The 12,767-nt window shown below is 38.9% G+C and overlaps 2 protein-coding genes across 3 annotated transcripts; one reads left to right on the forward strand and one right to left on the reverse strand.

Annotated features, from left to right (window-relative positions):
- Positions 1 to 3,198: 3,198 nt before the first annotated feature.
- Positions 3,199 to 6,338, forward strand: LOC124533345 (protein CNPPD1). 2 transcript variants are annotated; one of them, XM_047108553.1, is made up of 6 exons: positions 3,199 to 3,353; positions 3,430 to 3,510; positions 4,578 to 4,674; positions 4,749 to 4,954; positions 5,035 to 5,163; positions 5,243 to 6,338. In XM_047108553.1, exons 2-6 carry the CDS (start codon positions 3,460 to 3,462, stop codon positions 5,996 to 5,998), a joined length of 1,239 nt encoding a protein of 412 aa, XP_046964509.1. In that variant the 5' UTR covers positions 3,199 to 3,353; positions 3,430 to 3,459; the 3' UTR covers positions 5,999 to 6,338. The 2 variants fall into 2 exon arrangements, with proteins under 2 accessions (XP_046964509.1, XP_046964508.1); XM_047108552.1 differs by having other exon boundaries at positions 3,275 to 3,510.
- On the reverse strand, positions 6,330 to 12,721 carry LOC124533344 (caspase Dronc). The gene is made up of 9 exons (XM_047108551.1): positions 12,565 to 12,721; positions 10,315 to 10,608; positions 10,032 to 10,218; positions 9,638 to 9,718; positions 9,435 to 9,551; positions 9,019 to 9,197; positions 8,505 to 8,731; positions 8,115 to 8,290; positions 6,330 to 8,038 (listed from the first exon to the last, which is right to left on the reverse strand). Exons 2-9 carry the CDS (start codon positions 10,444 to 10,446, stop codon positions 7,821 to 7,823), a joined length of 1,317 nt encoding a protein of 438 aa, XP_046964507.1. The 5' UTR covers positions 10,447 to 10,608; positions 12,565 to 12,721; the 3' UTR covers positions 6,330 to 7,820.
- Between the last annotated feature and the right edge of the window lie 46 nt (positions 12,722 to 12,767).

Below are 12,767 nucleotides of genomic sequence, written 5' to 3' on the forward strand. Positions count from 1 at the left end.
TCAGATAAACCATTTAAAGCACAATCAAGTTCAGAAAAAGAAAAGGGGGCATCCATTTCATCCAAAGTAGATGCTGGCGTAGAATTTAGAAAACTGTCCTCATAAGGGACAAATGGGGGGGCAAGCTTGTCAGCGAAATTGTTAAGCCACTCAGAAGGAGTATTTGAAGAAAGATTGACAGAATTAAGGCAACGGCGGAATTTTTTAAGTTGGGACCAGACTACAGAGGAAGGGGAACGAGGACTCAGGGATTCACAAAAATGAATCCAACTGACTTTTTTCTTTTTAGAAATGAGCTGTTTGAATTTTGCGTCGATTCTCTGGTACCTACAAAAATTATCCATAGACATACACAATGTGTATGATACTTCAGCCTCTAGTCTCTGTTCAGATAATCGCTTGCATTCCTCATCCCACCAAGGGGTGGAAAGCAAATGAGTTTTTGAGATGTTTTTTTTGGGAAAATGAAGATCCGCTGCAGAAAAAATGCCATTAAGGAAAAGATCGTAGCAAAGAATTACATCTCCATAGTCTTGTGAAACAAAGAGGTTGTCGATCATGGAATCAACAGACTCAGCATATGCAGACCAGTTAACATTCTTTAGCTTATATTTTAATAAGGGATTTGGATTGATATGGGGAATGGATCGGTGATTTAAAGAAAGGAGAATAGGAAAGTGGTCACTACCAAAAGTGGAGGAGAGGATGTTCCAGGATATTTGTGAGGCAAGGACTGGAGAGGATAAGGATAAGTCTACAGCGGATTTTGGGTTTTGGTTAGGGTATACTCTACGAGTCGGTGAGCCATCATTGAGGATGCAGAGGTTTGCATCATCAAATATGTCCATCAACAAGAGAGCAAATGGGTCACAGAAATGTGAACCCCAGGAGGTGTGATGGGCGTTGAAATCACCCATTACAAGGATAGGACTAGGAAGACAGGAAATCATGGCAGAAATATCAGGAATTAAAGCTGGATTAGGATGAGGAATGTACAGGGAAAGAAAAGAGATGTTAAGGGCTCTGACAGCAACAGCATTAATATGCTGGCTGGGAAGGGATAAGGGAATTTGGGAAAAGGGGAGGGAGTGCCGTATAAAAATGGCACTCCCTGCATAACCATCATTTCTGTCATCCCTCAAACAGGAGAAGCCTGGGACCCGGAATCGGGATCCAGGGATCAACCATGTTTCAGAGACGGCAATAATGATAGGTTTATGGAGGTTAATCAGTGAGAGGAGTTCATGTTTTTTAGGACGGACGCTCTTGCAGTTCCATTGAAGGAAGCTGATTAGGGCCATTGTGAAGGATTGAGAATAATTGACATAAGTCTTGAGCAACGTTGGACGGTAAGGGGATGTCGTTACATGTTGAAATAATACTAAGAAGTATTTTTGTTAGCATTTCTAAGAAGTTAGGATTGCTATTAAGAGGATTAGGAGTGTTTTGGTTGAGAGCACAACCGTTAGGAGCAGAAGAGGGACAATTACTAATGATCGACTGGTGGGCCTGCTTATCATACCCCTTACCAAGAGGTGATCTTGGGCGAGGAGTACTGATAACAGTCTTCCGATAGGACCTATTAGTTGAAGGGATAGGTTGATTTTGGATATTTGGAGAATATGAGGGAGGGGTAAACATCTCCTTTGCAATCTCTGCATAGGATCTACGAACAGGAGGGAACCGAGAGGATGCTTCAATATATGATATGTTATCCTGAGACATAACTATTTTAATTGACTGTTGACGGGAAAACTCAGGACAGTCCTTGTCTGTTGTATAATGGTTACCAGAGCAGTGTAAGCAAGTGGCGTTATCCTTACTTACACTACAAGACTCACCTGTGTGGGATTTGGCACACTTATAACACCTAGGTTGAGATCTGCACTGTGTTTTAATATGACCATAACGACAGCAATTAAGGCATTGGATGGTCGGAAGTTTGTAAGTCTCTACTGGAAGGGATGTATGGTAGGAAAAAACTTTTGAAGGAAGTATTTGCCCTCTAAAAGTAATAACGACAGATTGGGTAGGAACCCATGTTGTTACACTGTCATTAATTGTTTTTCTGTTTAGCCTTCTTATTTTCATTACTTCACCACATCCAGTGGGAAGTTCAAGTGACATAGCAAGTTCTTCCATCGTCCAGTCCACGGGGATACCCTTAATCAAACCCATTCTGGTTACATTAAAAGTCGGTACAGTAGCTTTGTACTTGCACATTTCAACAATAGGATTTGCCAGGAATGAGTTTGCCGCTTGGGCTGTTGAAAATTCAACAGAAATTTTATTACGACCTATGTTTTTAACACCATCATTAATAATCCCTTTAATTTTATGAGTGTGCAGAAATTGTCCAAATTTAATTGCTCGGATAGTAGTTCCTGAGGCTGGGTCAGAGACTTCCCGGGACACTTGTACGATGAAAGGACCCTTGTCATCGTCAGAATAAATTTTTGGGCCTTCAGAGAAGGATGGGTGAGTGTAGATGGTCTGTATCGAAGGATTTGCAGAATTTGGATGGATTATAGTTTTTTTAGCATTCGAATCGGAATTAATCGATTCATTAACTTGGCGTTTTCGAGAAACCGGAATAGAGGGAGGAGAAAGAGTATCGGTATCGGTTTGTACTGAGCCACCTGGATCAGGGGGTTCAGGCGGAGTATCCACCTCCATTATAAAACTTACAAACTAAAAAATATTGATATAAGATAAATACTCACGAAATTTAAATATATTAGTAACACCACTTAACCCAACTACCAACTAAAACACTATTAACAATAAAATATACTACAAAACTAAACGTAAACACTGATAATCTCTAAACACGTGTGTTAACCAACGCTAACGCAAGCGAAAAAAACAAGCTAAACAAATGTCATTTGCAACATGACAGCAATACCCAAACTTCAAATATGACAGCAGTAACTTGTATATTTACAGATACCTATAAAACGCAGTTGCTGTTGTTGTATGATGATGGTGTCTGCTCATTGTAATCGGAATTATTTTCTATATTATCGATTGTAAAAAAAGCATGAATAAAAATATTACAAATATCCTCCTAACCAGAAAACTTAAACATCATCAAAGCTAAACAAAAGCCGTACAGCTGCTAGAAATATACAAGTTTTACATACTTGCTTGAACAAACTTTATTCTTGTTAAAACTTGCGCTATAAGTATTTAAAGGACCTACCTATATATACCTACCCATTAATTACCATTCTTTGTAAGCGATTATTTATGATTTTACTATTATTTTGATTTAAATGTCATCTGTCGACTGTCAAAATTTCGAGCAAGCATTTTGATTTGTGGTTGTGGTCACCTTATAGGATAGGTATTAGGTACCTAAGAATTATTTTACCGTTATTCTTAGGTATTTTATAAATTATTCATAATAAATAATAGATGTTTTCGTAGATCAAAAAAGGCAAAACAGAGTAAACCACCATGTCAAATGTATCAAAGAGGAGGAAGGAGGGATCAAGAGCCAAAATAAAGGTAAAAAGGAGGTCAAGCACAACGTAGCCGAATCATACATAAAAACTATTTGAACATTTTTTCATCTTGCGATATGATGATAATGTTACAGCTGCCTTAAAGTTGTTCACTAATAAAAATTATAAATACGTCTTTTAACATAATAACTTAAGTACACTCGGTGTTTTTGTCAACAGGTTGGATGACGTATTACGATAACATTATCGTATTACTCACATGTCATTAGTTTTATAGAATAGAGAAATAATGTCCACATTGCATACTATTCAAGATCATGGTCATGGTTTAATATACATTTCTATGATATTTTTCGCGAAAGTTTGCCTAAAATTATTCAATATGATTTAAAACTATACTACTAGACCTAATAATAACCTACTTTATGTTTTAGGAATACTGTTGCTTGAAGATGAAACTGACACAGTTACATATTATTTCTAATACATGCAAAGCTTATATTTGATATTTTAAAATAATACATGACTATAGTATTACAATGAAATTTTTACTACTTGTACTTAACAGATTTCCTGTATCGAATGCAATATAGTAGGAGATGTGGTTTAAAAAATGACCTAACATATTGATTTTCTTAATGATGTAAGTCCTACAAAATACAGGAGTATAGAAAATCATTCTTAGCTTTTTGGAATCTGATATATTAAAAGTACTGTACAAACTCTTAGTAAAAAGATGAAACTGCAAAAACACAAATATAAAGCTTATCTTTTATATAGTTAAGCTCCTACAGGAGTATCATTTTGTTTATATTAATAAAAAAAACAATAGACAAATGGTTTTGATTTTTTCTCGAAGTAATAATTATATTATTGCACCTATGCTAACATATCTAACAACATCACTTTTAGAATCTACAACAACAGAAATCAGTGTTCTATATCATAGCTATTTGAGTAGAAAGTCTCTGAAGCACCAAAATTTTTTGTTTGGGTCTAGGATAGACACCTATATTCGTAGATGAATATATAAGATGACAGCAGCTTCCAAGTTGCATAAAATAAATGAATGTCAGAACTTATATATATTACTTATAATAAAATTTGCAGTCTATGGGAGACCACAAGGAATTTCTAAAGAGGATATCAAAAACACTATACTATGGACAACTACCTACTTTGCCCTGCCTGAGTCTGCCCGTTACTGGTATGTAGTGTTTATGACATATGAGAAAATGTTTATTTGGTGTCCAACTTTACAACAGCCAATGCCATTTGCAGAGATATCGTGCGAGCTGTGGTCGGTGCCGCAGCGCGGGCGCTCGCTGCGGCGCCTGCACGCGGACGCGGCGGCCGACATCGCGCGCTCCGCTTGCGTGTCGCCCTGCGCGCTCGTGCTCGCCATACTCTACCTCGAGCGGCTCAAACGCTGCAACCCCGACTATCTCTCTGCCGCTGCACCCGCTGATCTCTTTCTCGTCTCCTTGGTGATATGTTACGATATTTCGCGAGTCCTGTGGTCTCAGACGAACGTTCCTTTATAATTTATGATCGTTTACGGTCGCAGATGGTGAGCAATAAGTTTCTGCAAGACGACGGTGAAGACGACGAAGTTATATGTTCCGAGTGGGCGGTGTCGGGCGGCCTAGAGCTAGACCAGCTCAAAAAGCTCGAAGTGGAATTCCTTAATGCTATTGTGAGTATCTTTGTCCTCATTACAATATTTTCCAGCATGAAACCAATTGCCATTAGTGTTAAAACAACATTTTTTTCAGGATTGGAATGTGTTTGTAAGCGAAAAGTCATTCGAGGATGGTCTACTGTGGCTGGAGCGGCAGGTGGCACTCCGCCAGGCTCAACTCCGCGGGTTCTTCACATACTCTGACCTGGCGGTGGCGTGCAGTACGTCGCTGCTGAGCGAGCTAGCGCAGAGCGTGTCGACCGCCTGCCTAGGCGTCACGCTAAGCTACGTCAGCAGCCTGCTCACCCTCGTCACGTCGACCCTCGTCATATCGCACGCGTGGTTGCCAGCTATGCAGACCCTGGCCGCAAGAGGCTCATCGGTGGCTCTCGATGCAAATCTTGATCACAGCTTTCGATCGGATCTCGAATCGCGACTCTCCAATGCCACTGTCGACCTGCACACTTACGGCCTTCCTGACGAATCGCCAACGACGTACAATCTCCGATGCTGCGACGAGTGGTTCAAGTACCAGAAAGAGAGCTCCCCCAAGAAGACATGGTACGATGGTGTCGTAGCTTACGACTGGAAGTCTTTCGAAACGTGGTGGTCGAAAACGTCCGTGCTTAATTGGCTCTACCAGAGCTCACTCATAAACCCTATGCAGAGATGGTTGGAAAAAATGAACCAGTTTATCGATTTTTTCAAAAAAGAAATGGACTTCGACAAATCTCATACAAGTTCAGGTCGTTGCAATCCCGATGCTAAGTTAAGCGAGGCGCGGTGCGTTCGGCAATGGCTCAACCTGAGCAAGCTGAGTGTGTTTGTAGCTTCCATGTCCGACCGATAAGTTCTATGCAGCACGGAGGAGTGTTTCATATCAGCGACGATGCGGCGATATTTCTAATTAAAAATGTTATTTATTAAAAAGCTCAATAAAAAAAGCAATGTTGTTACATCAATTGTAGATACAAGGTTATGTCATTAAATTAGACACTTTTTCGAAACATTAACTAGGATATAGTTAAAAATTATAAAACGAGACCTAGGTTTTACATTTGGATATTAAGATGTAAAACCTTACAACTGATCTATTGATGTAACAAAAAAGAACAAAAAAAATCTGTATATATTTTTGTATTCGATGTATAATTGATGTAAAGTTATTAAAGAAACATCACTTCAAAATGTTAAATTTTTTTATTATCCTTTATTTTATAAATAGTAAAAAAATATATATTTAAAATACACATGAAGGGTACACATTATTTTTTGGACACATAAGTTCTAAATACTCAGTGTGGAGAACAAACCACAACTGAAGTTGATGAGTCAGTTACTCGTAGTTTTGTTGTCAACTTACATACAGTTCAATTAAAAAAACCCAATATGATCGTATACATATATAAAAATACATCGTTCAATAGTTTTAATATTTATAAATTTTTTAGTATATAGTTTATAAGTCATATTACAAGTTTAAACAATTACGCCAAAAAGTTTGGAATGTACGTTCTACCAAAAAAAACTTGCTACACTGATTTGGACACAACGTTTACACCTTACAATAAATATAAATATTGCTATAAATCATTTATCTGTCGATTCTATTAATCGTACATAATCACAATCTTTAAAGACAAAATTATCATCAATAATTCAATGAGATAAAAAATTAAAGCTTGTGGATGACACTTCATAGCACTACATATTTTGCTAGTGATCAACTCAGCGCTCGCCAGGACAACGACATGTTGTATTATATTATATAGGAGAACAGAGCACACAGATGGGGGGGGGGGGGGTCGATTCTCCCGTCGTTCCTGTCCGCGTCGCGTGCGCGAACACGGCACTCGATTAGGGATGGCAGTAAATCAGTATTTACATTATTTATAGTTTGTAGGCTGCACATCTGTAAGGAGGCTTATATTATTAATTTATTAAAAACATTTGTTAAATTGTCCTATTAAGTAAAGTTAGCAACGCAATCTAATTGTTTTAACAAGAATATGTTTACATAAAAAAATGGTTATTAAACACAGGTGGTTTTTAAACTTATACATTTATAAAAATATAAATACAAAGTAATAGTATACTAAATTAATAAATCCTATACATTGATGTGTTTTTCTCTTCCCTCACTCTACTAATCCAATGGAACATGATCGGTAAGGTTTCAGGCGCCTAACCACGTGCTTTCGCTTGAAAGCAAGGGCCTGTCCAACTCTCAGACTCCGGGCCCGTAGCAGCCCGGAGTTTTCCAATTAATATAAGCAATAACTTTCCATTGTCCTACTTGTTCGTTAGTTTGGTTTCTGATCTCTATCAGCGATAGCAAACATTGAGCTTCAATCTTTTGATTGCGTTTTTTTCATTAAATATTACAATAAGTTAACACAATTTATATTTTGTAATTTGAAACATAAATAACATAAATGCACGCAGGTGGAATATAAAATTGCTTCTTTAAAAATTGACTAACTTTAAGAGATCTAGTAAATTTATTTAAATTACGATTAAAGGAGAAAAGCAAGTTTCACTCAACCGTGTAAAAGAGATGTAACGTTCTAAATTGAGCGAGCTTATCGTTAAATTGTATAAAAACTTAAACCGCTACTCAAGGTGAAATCCGATCACGACATCCCGCCTCGCGCCGGCAGGAGCTCCCGAGGTCACTGCGACTCGTAGAGGCCGGGGTGCAAGTAGAGCCGGCAGTTGAAGCCCCAGCGGTCGACGGACGAGGTCTGCACGAGGAAGGCGGCGTGCAGGCGCTTGTCCACCAGCGTGAACAGCTTCTCGACGTGGCAGTCGTGCGCGCGCGCCGCGAACACCTCGCACAGCGCCTGGATGTACCACGAGCCCGCCGCGTTGTCGCGGTACGCCACGTTACCTGCACAGCGCACCACGTCACGCCTCGGCCCGCGCATGCGCACCGACCGCCCCGCCCCCCCGCGCGCCCTACGTACCCGGCACCGTCGAGTGCGCGATGAGGATGTCGGAGTACACGCGGTCGCGCGGCGCGGGCGCGTCGGGCGGCGCCAGCAGCGGCGGCGCGGGCGCCGGCGGGGCGCCGCGACTGGCGCCGCGGGTGGCGCCGTCCGTCACCGCGCCCGCCCGCCACACGGACTCCTCGTTGTTGCCGCTGGCGACACAAGTTTTTTATACTCTGTGAGAGCTCACTTTCAAAATCGAAGTTGTATTTCGATTCTGTTGTATATTCATAGGTATATTCGTTATTGCTATTAAATACTTATGCCCTGACGCAGTAAAATTTCTTTTTATATAATTCAACTCATGTTATATTTTGTAAATTAATGGCGGCCGAATCTCGACCGCTAGTGGTGATGCTCGCTCACCGGCACAGCTGGAAGATGAAGACCTTGGGCACGCCCTGCAGAGCGGGGAAGTTCTTGTTGTTGAAGTAGTCGATGATGTCCCGAATGGCGATGAGGCCGCCGTCCTTGCAGCGGATGTCGTTGTCGGAGCTGCGCGGGCGCTCGTAGCCGTGCGACGACACCACGATGAACACGCACTCCGCCCCCACCACCACCTCCTTCAGCCCCTTCAGCGTCTCCAGGGTTTGCTGCAAACGACACTTCATCGGTATATCGGCTAGCGTTACGAGTGTGACATGTTAACTGTATCTTGACTCGTACACAGAGCGGAACGTATGGATTACGACGGCCGATGAGGACAACAATTAACTTAAGTCTCAGAACTGCACAATGTAGAAGAAGATCTTATAATAGAGAAATGTAGGAATACTAAGTTATTCAATATTCATATTATATCTATGTATTCAATTTAAAATATTCTTTTCATTGTTTCCATACGTTTACGTTTACGCTTAGGGCTAAAATGGACAGCTACCGATTTGGTGAGGTCCTGGTATGAGATGACCTTAAAGCCGATCTCGTCAAAGAGGTACTTCAGGTTCTTGCAGTCGACGTCGACGCCGTTCCGGTAGGGCTCCAGGTTGTTGAACTCCACGTAGCTGAACACCACCAGGAACCCGCGCCGACGGCCGCGCGTGCGGTACAGCGGGATGTCTGCGGACGGGATGTCTGTCTATTTACTTCAATACATTTTGGTCTTTAACTTATAATGTATTGTGTACATGAACAGTTATGTGGTGCATATAACTTTTTTTAAATTAAATTAGAAAATGCAAGACTGTATTAAAGTAGTTAAATTTACATGTGATACGTGCCAATATGCACTCTGGCTGAAGATGTGAGACATTGAAGTAATTTATATGATTAAAATGATCGGTAAATAAGGCATACCACTGTCATTGTCTTCAAAAAACGTAGTGGATTTGACAACGTGGAAGTGAGGTATGGTGGTGGGGTCGGGCAGGCGCGCGGGGGCGGCGGGCGCGCGGGGCGCGGGCGGCGCGGGGTCTGCGGACACACACACACTCACACACGTACACGCGGGTCGAACACATACGATCGCTCTAAACAAACGCACTTGTTCCGTTACCCACTTTTATTGACGTCGGTTGCGTTCTTGGTCTTTTGTTTCTCGGTGCACAGGCTCACGAAATTCTTTTCACTCGACTCGACACCTAGAGACACAAAAAATAAATTACTTCCTAGATCGGATAATTATCTTCCTAGATTTTTGCCGTGACCGCACTTGTTTTGGATGAAAAGCGTTATCGATTGTTGCATTAAATGGGTCTCTTGGAGCATTAGATAATCTCATTTTACTTTCAAATGACAGGAATAGTTGTACATGGTGTTTGCAGTATCCCATTAAAATGAGGACAGTTACATACTCATTTATTCATTATTATTGTTATGTATATATTATAGTAATTTCCTGAAGCAGTTATTTAATATTTAAAGTGACAATTTTGTTTATTATATTATATTCACTTGTGCTCGGCACGGGGTTTCTTTGTCGACGTGCATGAAGAGAGCTGTTGGGGTCGAGGTCCCGCACTATGTCCCAATACCCGTTTTCTGATAGTGCGTCTAACAAATGACCGAAAGCCTGGGGTCCGCGTCGGGTCACATCCAGATACAACTGGCGCTTACGATATTTTGCATCTTTGCTTACGTCCTGAAACAAAAAGAAAACAATTAATACATTTTAGTTATAGTATAATGGTATAAGTTTCCAAGGAAAATAAACATAGATATCATATAAAGTTTTTACCTTATATGGTTCAATCATCCGCTCAGAAAAAACTCCTTTTTCGTACAGAGATGAGACCATAACATCCAGATCTGTTTGTTCCACGAGAGATATGAAATTGTTTTGTATCGCCTTGCGATCCTCGTCTTGCATTTTGAATATTTCTGCCTAAGACTAATGTAATACTTATAAGTAAAATATTTTCACAGTGAGGACTGATAATGCATCACACACAGATTGGTCTCGTTGCAGTTACAATGCAAAGTGATTATGTAAGAGCTGTGGCACCTTGCTGCCTCACGGGATACTGCTTTCCTGTAAAGAGTTTAAGAAAGAACAGTTGTGGATCAGTAAATCCTAATTGATTATTCTATGGGGATATCTTAGGGAGTAACTCATATTTGTAAGTCCACATCTTTGTCTTTGGGGAGGCAATGGGGAAGGAAGAACAAAGCTTTGTTGTAATTTATAACACCTTTACTTTTGTTAAACAATTTTTAAAATAATATTTTGTTTGGATCAAACAGTACTCTTTGTTTTAAATCGGTTTACTGTGAAAATTAATTTATCGAGAGTAATACTAGATTTCAAACATTGATTTAAGCTTTAGATTTCAACACTTTTACTTGGTGGTAGGGCTTTGTGCAAGCCTGTCTGGGTAGGTACCACCCACTCATCAGTTATTTTAACCAAATAACAGTACTCAGTATTGTTGTGTTCCGGTTTGAAGGGTGAATGAGCCAGTGTAACTACAGGCACAAAGGGCATAACATTCCCAAGGTTGGTGGCACATTGAAGAAGTAAGGAATAGTTAATATTTCATCAACATCATCATCAACGGCATCATTGTCTATGGATGATGGTGACCACAAAAAAAAAATTGATTGGTTTTTCTGTTTTTTTTGCCAATTGTATCTATTAATACCATTTACAATGCAATTGTTATTTTCTATAATAAACATGTCTTTACCCAGCTTGACTGACATCAATTGGTAAACATCACATCAAATATCTTCCAAACTACTACTGTTTCAGTAGTTTTCAGTATTAATACAATTATTTTTGACAATTAATATCAAAATATTACTTGTTATTTTTTAAATTAACACGGTTTTATAATTAGATTGAGTCATAATTGCTCATAAGTGTTTTAACTGAGAAAGTGCAACTTGTATCTTCTAGTTCTGATTGATGTCATTAAGATAAGTTACTCAGACAACAGTGGGCAGACCAATAAGATATTTCTCAAAAAGAAAATGTATTTAGTAGTGTGCAGACTACTAAATACATTTTCTTTTTGTAAAATATCTAGGCAAACAATCAAATGAGTCACCACCATCCATAGGCTTTAGTGCCATAAGAAATTTCAACTATTCTTTACATATGTAATGTGCCAACAAACTTGAAAACTTAGTGATTATGTTTCTTGTGTCTGTACTTACACATTTTCACTCGCCTTTCAGCCCAATACACAAGAATACAAAGTATTGCTACTTTATGGTAGTATAAATATTCATCATGTGATGAATGGGTAGAAACCCTATCACCGAGGAAGCTTTAAGTATAATTAATATTAGAAATTCAAATATATTTTGTTCCCTATACTATGAAATATACAGTAGGAATAGAGTTTATTCTCTATTAGTTAACTTAAGCAACAGAAGTATGTGCATGTAAGGTGTACAAAGTAATAGTCATTGTTATCATAATAATGTTATTTTATCTACTATGATATATATCCAGAGGTTTGATTAAAATGTCCTCAACATTACAGTAGGCTGCACTATATTTCACTAAGTTTGAAGCACAACGACAATGGCTTTTATTATAATAATTCGGATATAATTAATGAGATAGAGCACCTATTATTTCATCATATTAATTTTAATTAATTGGTTATACTTGAACAAAATTTATATGTTCAGGGGATTGTAGATCATCTAAGATTGTAATGACATGGTCCATGGGAAAAAATGATCATTTATGTGTACTTAACCAATAGCTTAGATTTTTTTTAAATAATATTTGTTTGCAGGCAATTGACAATGGGAGGAATGACTAATGCAAGTCTCGGTGTTAATTTGTATGAACAGAAAAGTACGGTTATTAAAGTATTTAAATAGTATAACATAACAATCAATTTTATGAGTGTAAAGAACAAAATAATTTTGGCAGGATAACTATGAAAATATCAAATTTAACCAAAAACACTATGTTAAAAGAAGTTTGTTTATAATATCATAGTAGTAGAGTATTATAGGACTAGGATACCTTGTATGGATGACGAAACTCGTGGAGATAAATTACGATACTAATGGGATATCGAAGAAAACAGAGGAAGTATTTTTGTTTTGTTGCTACAACTTTTATAAATTGTATCATCTCCTGTCAATCAGACACCTGTCAGACCACTTGGCAGTAAGACAAGGGTTGCCGATGCCTATTCACCTAATTCCCCAAAAATCTTAGCTAAA

This window comes from Vanessa cardui, chromosome 11, assembly GCF_905220365.1.
Source record: "Vanessa cardui chromosome 11, ilVanCard2.1, whole genome shotgun sequence".
In the NCBI taxonomy this organism is placed as follows: Eukaryota; Metazoa; Arthropoda; class Insecta; order Lepidoptera; family Nymphalidae; genus Vanessa; species Vanessa cardui.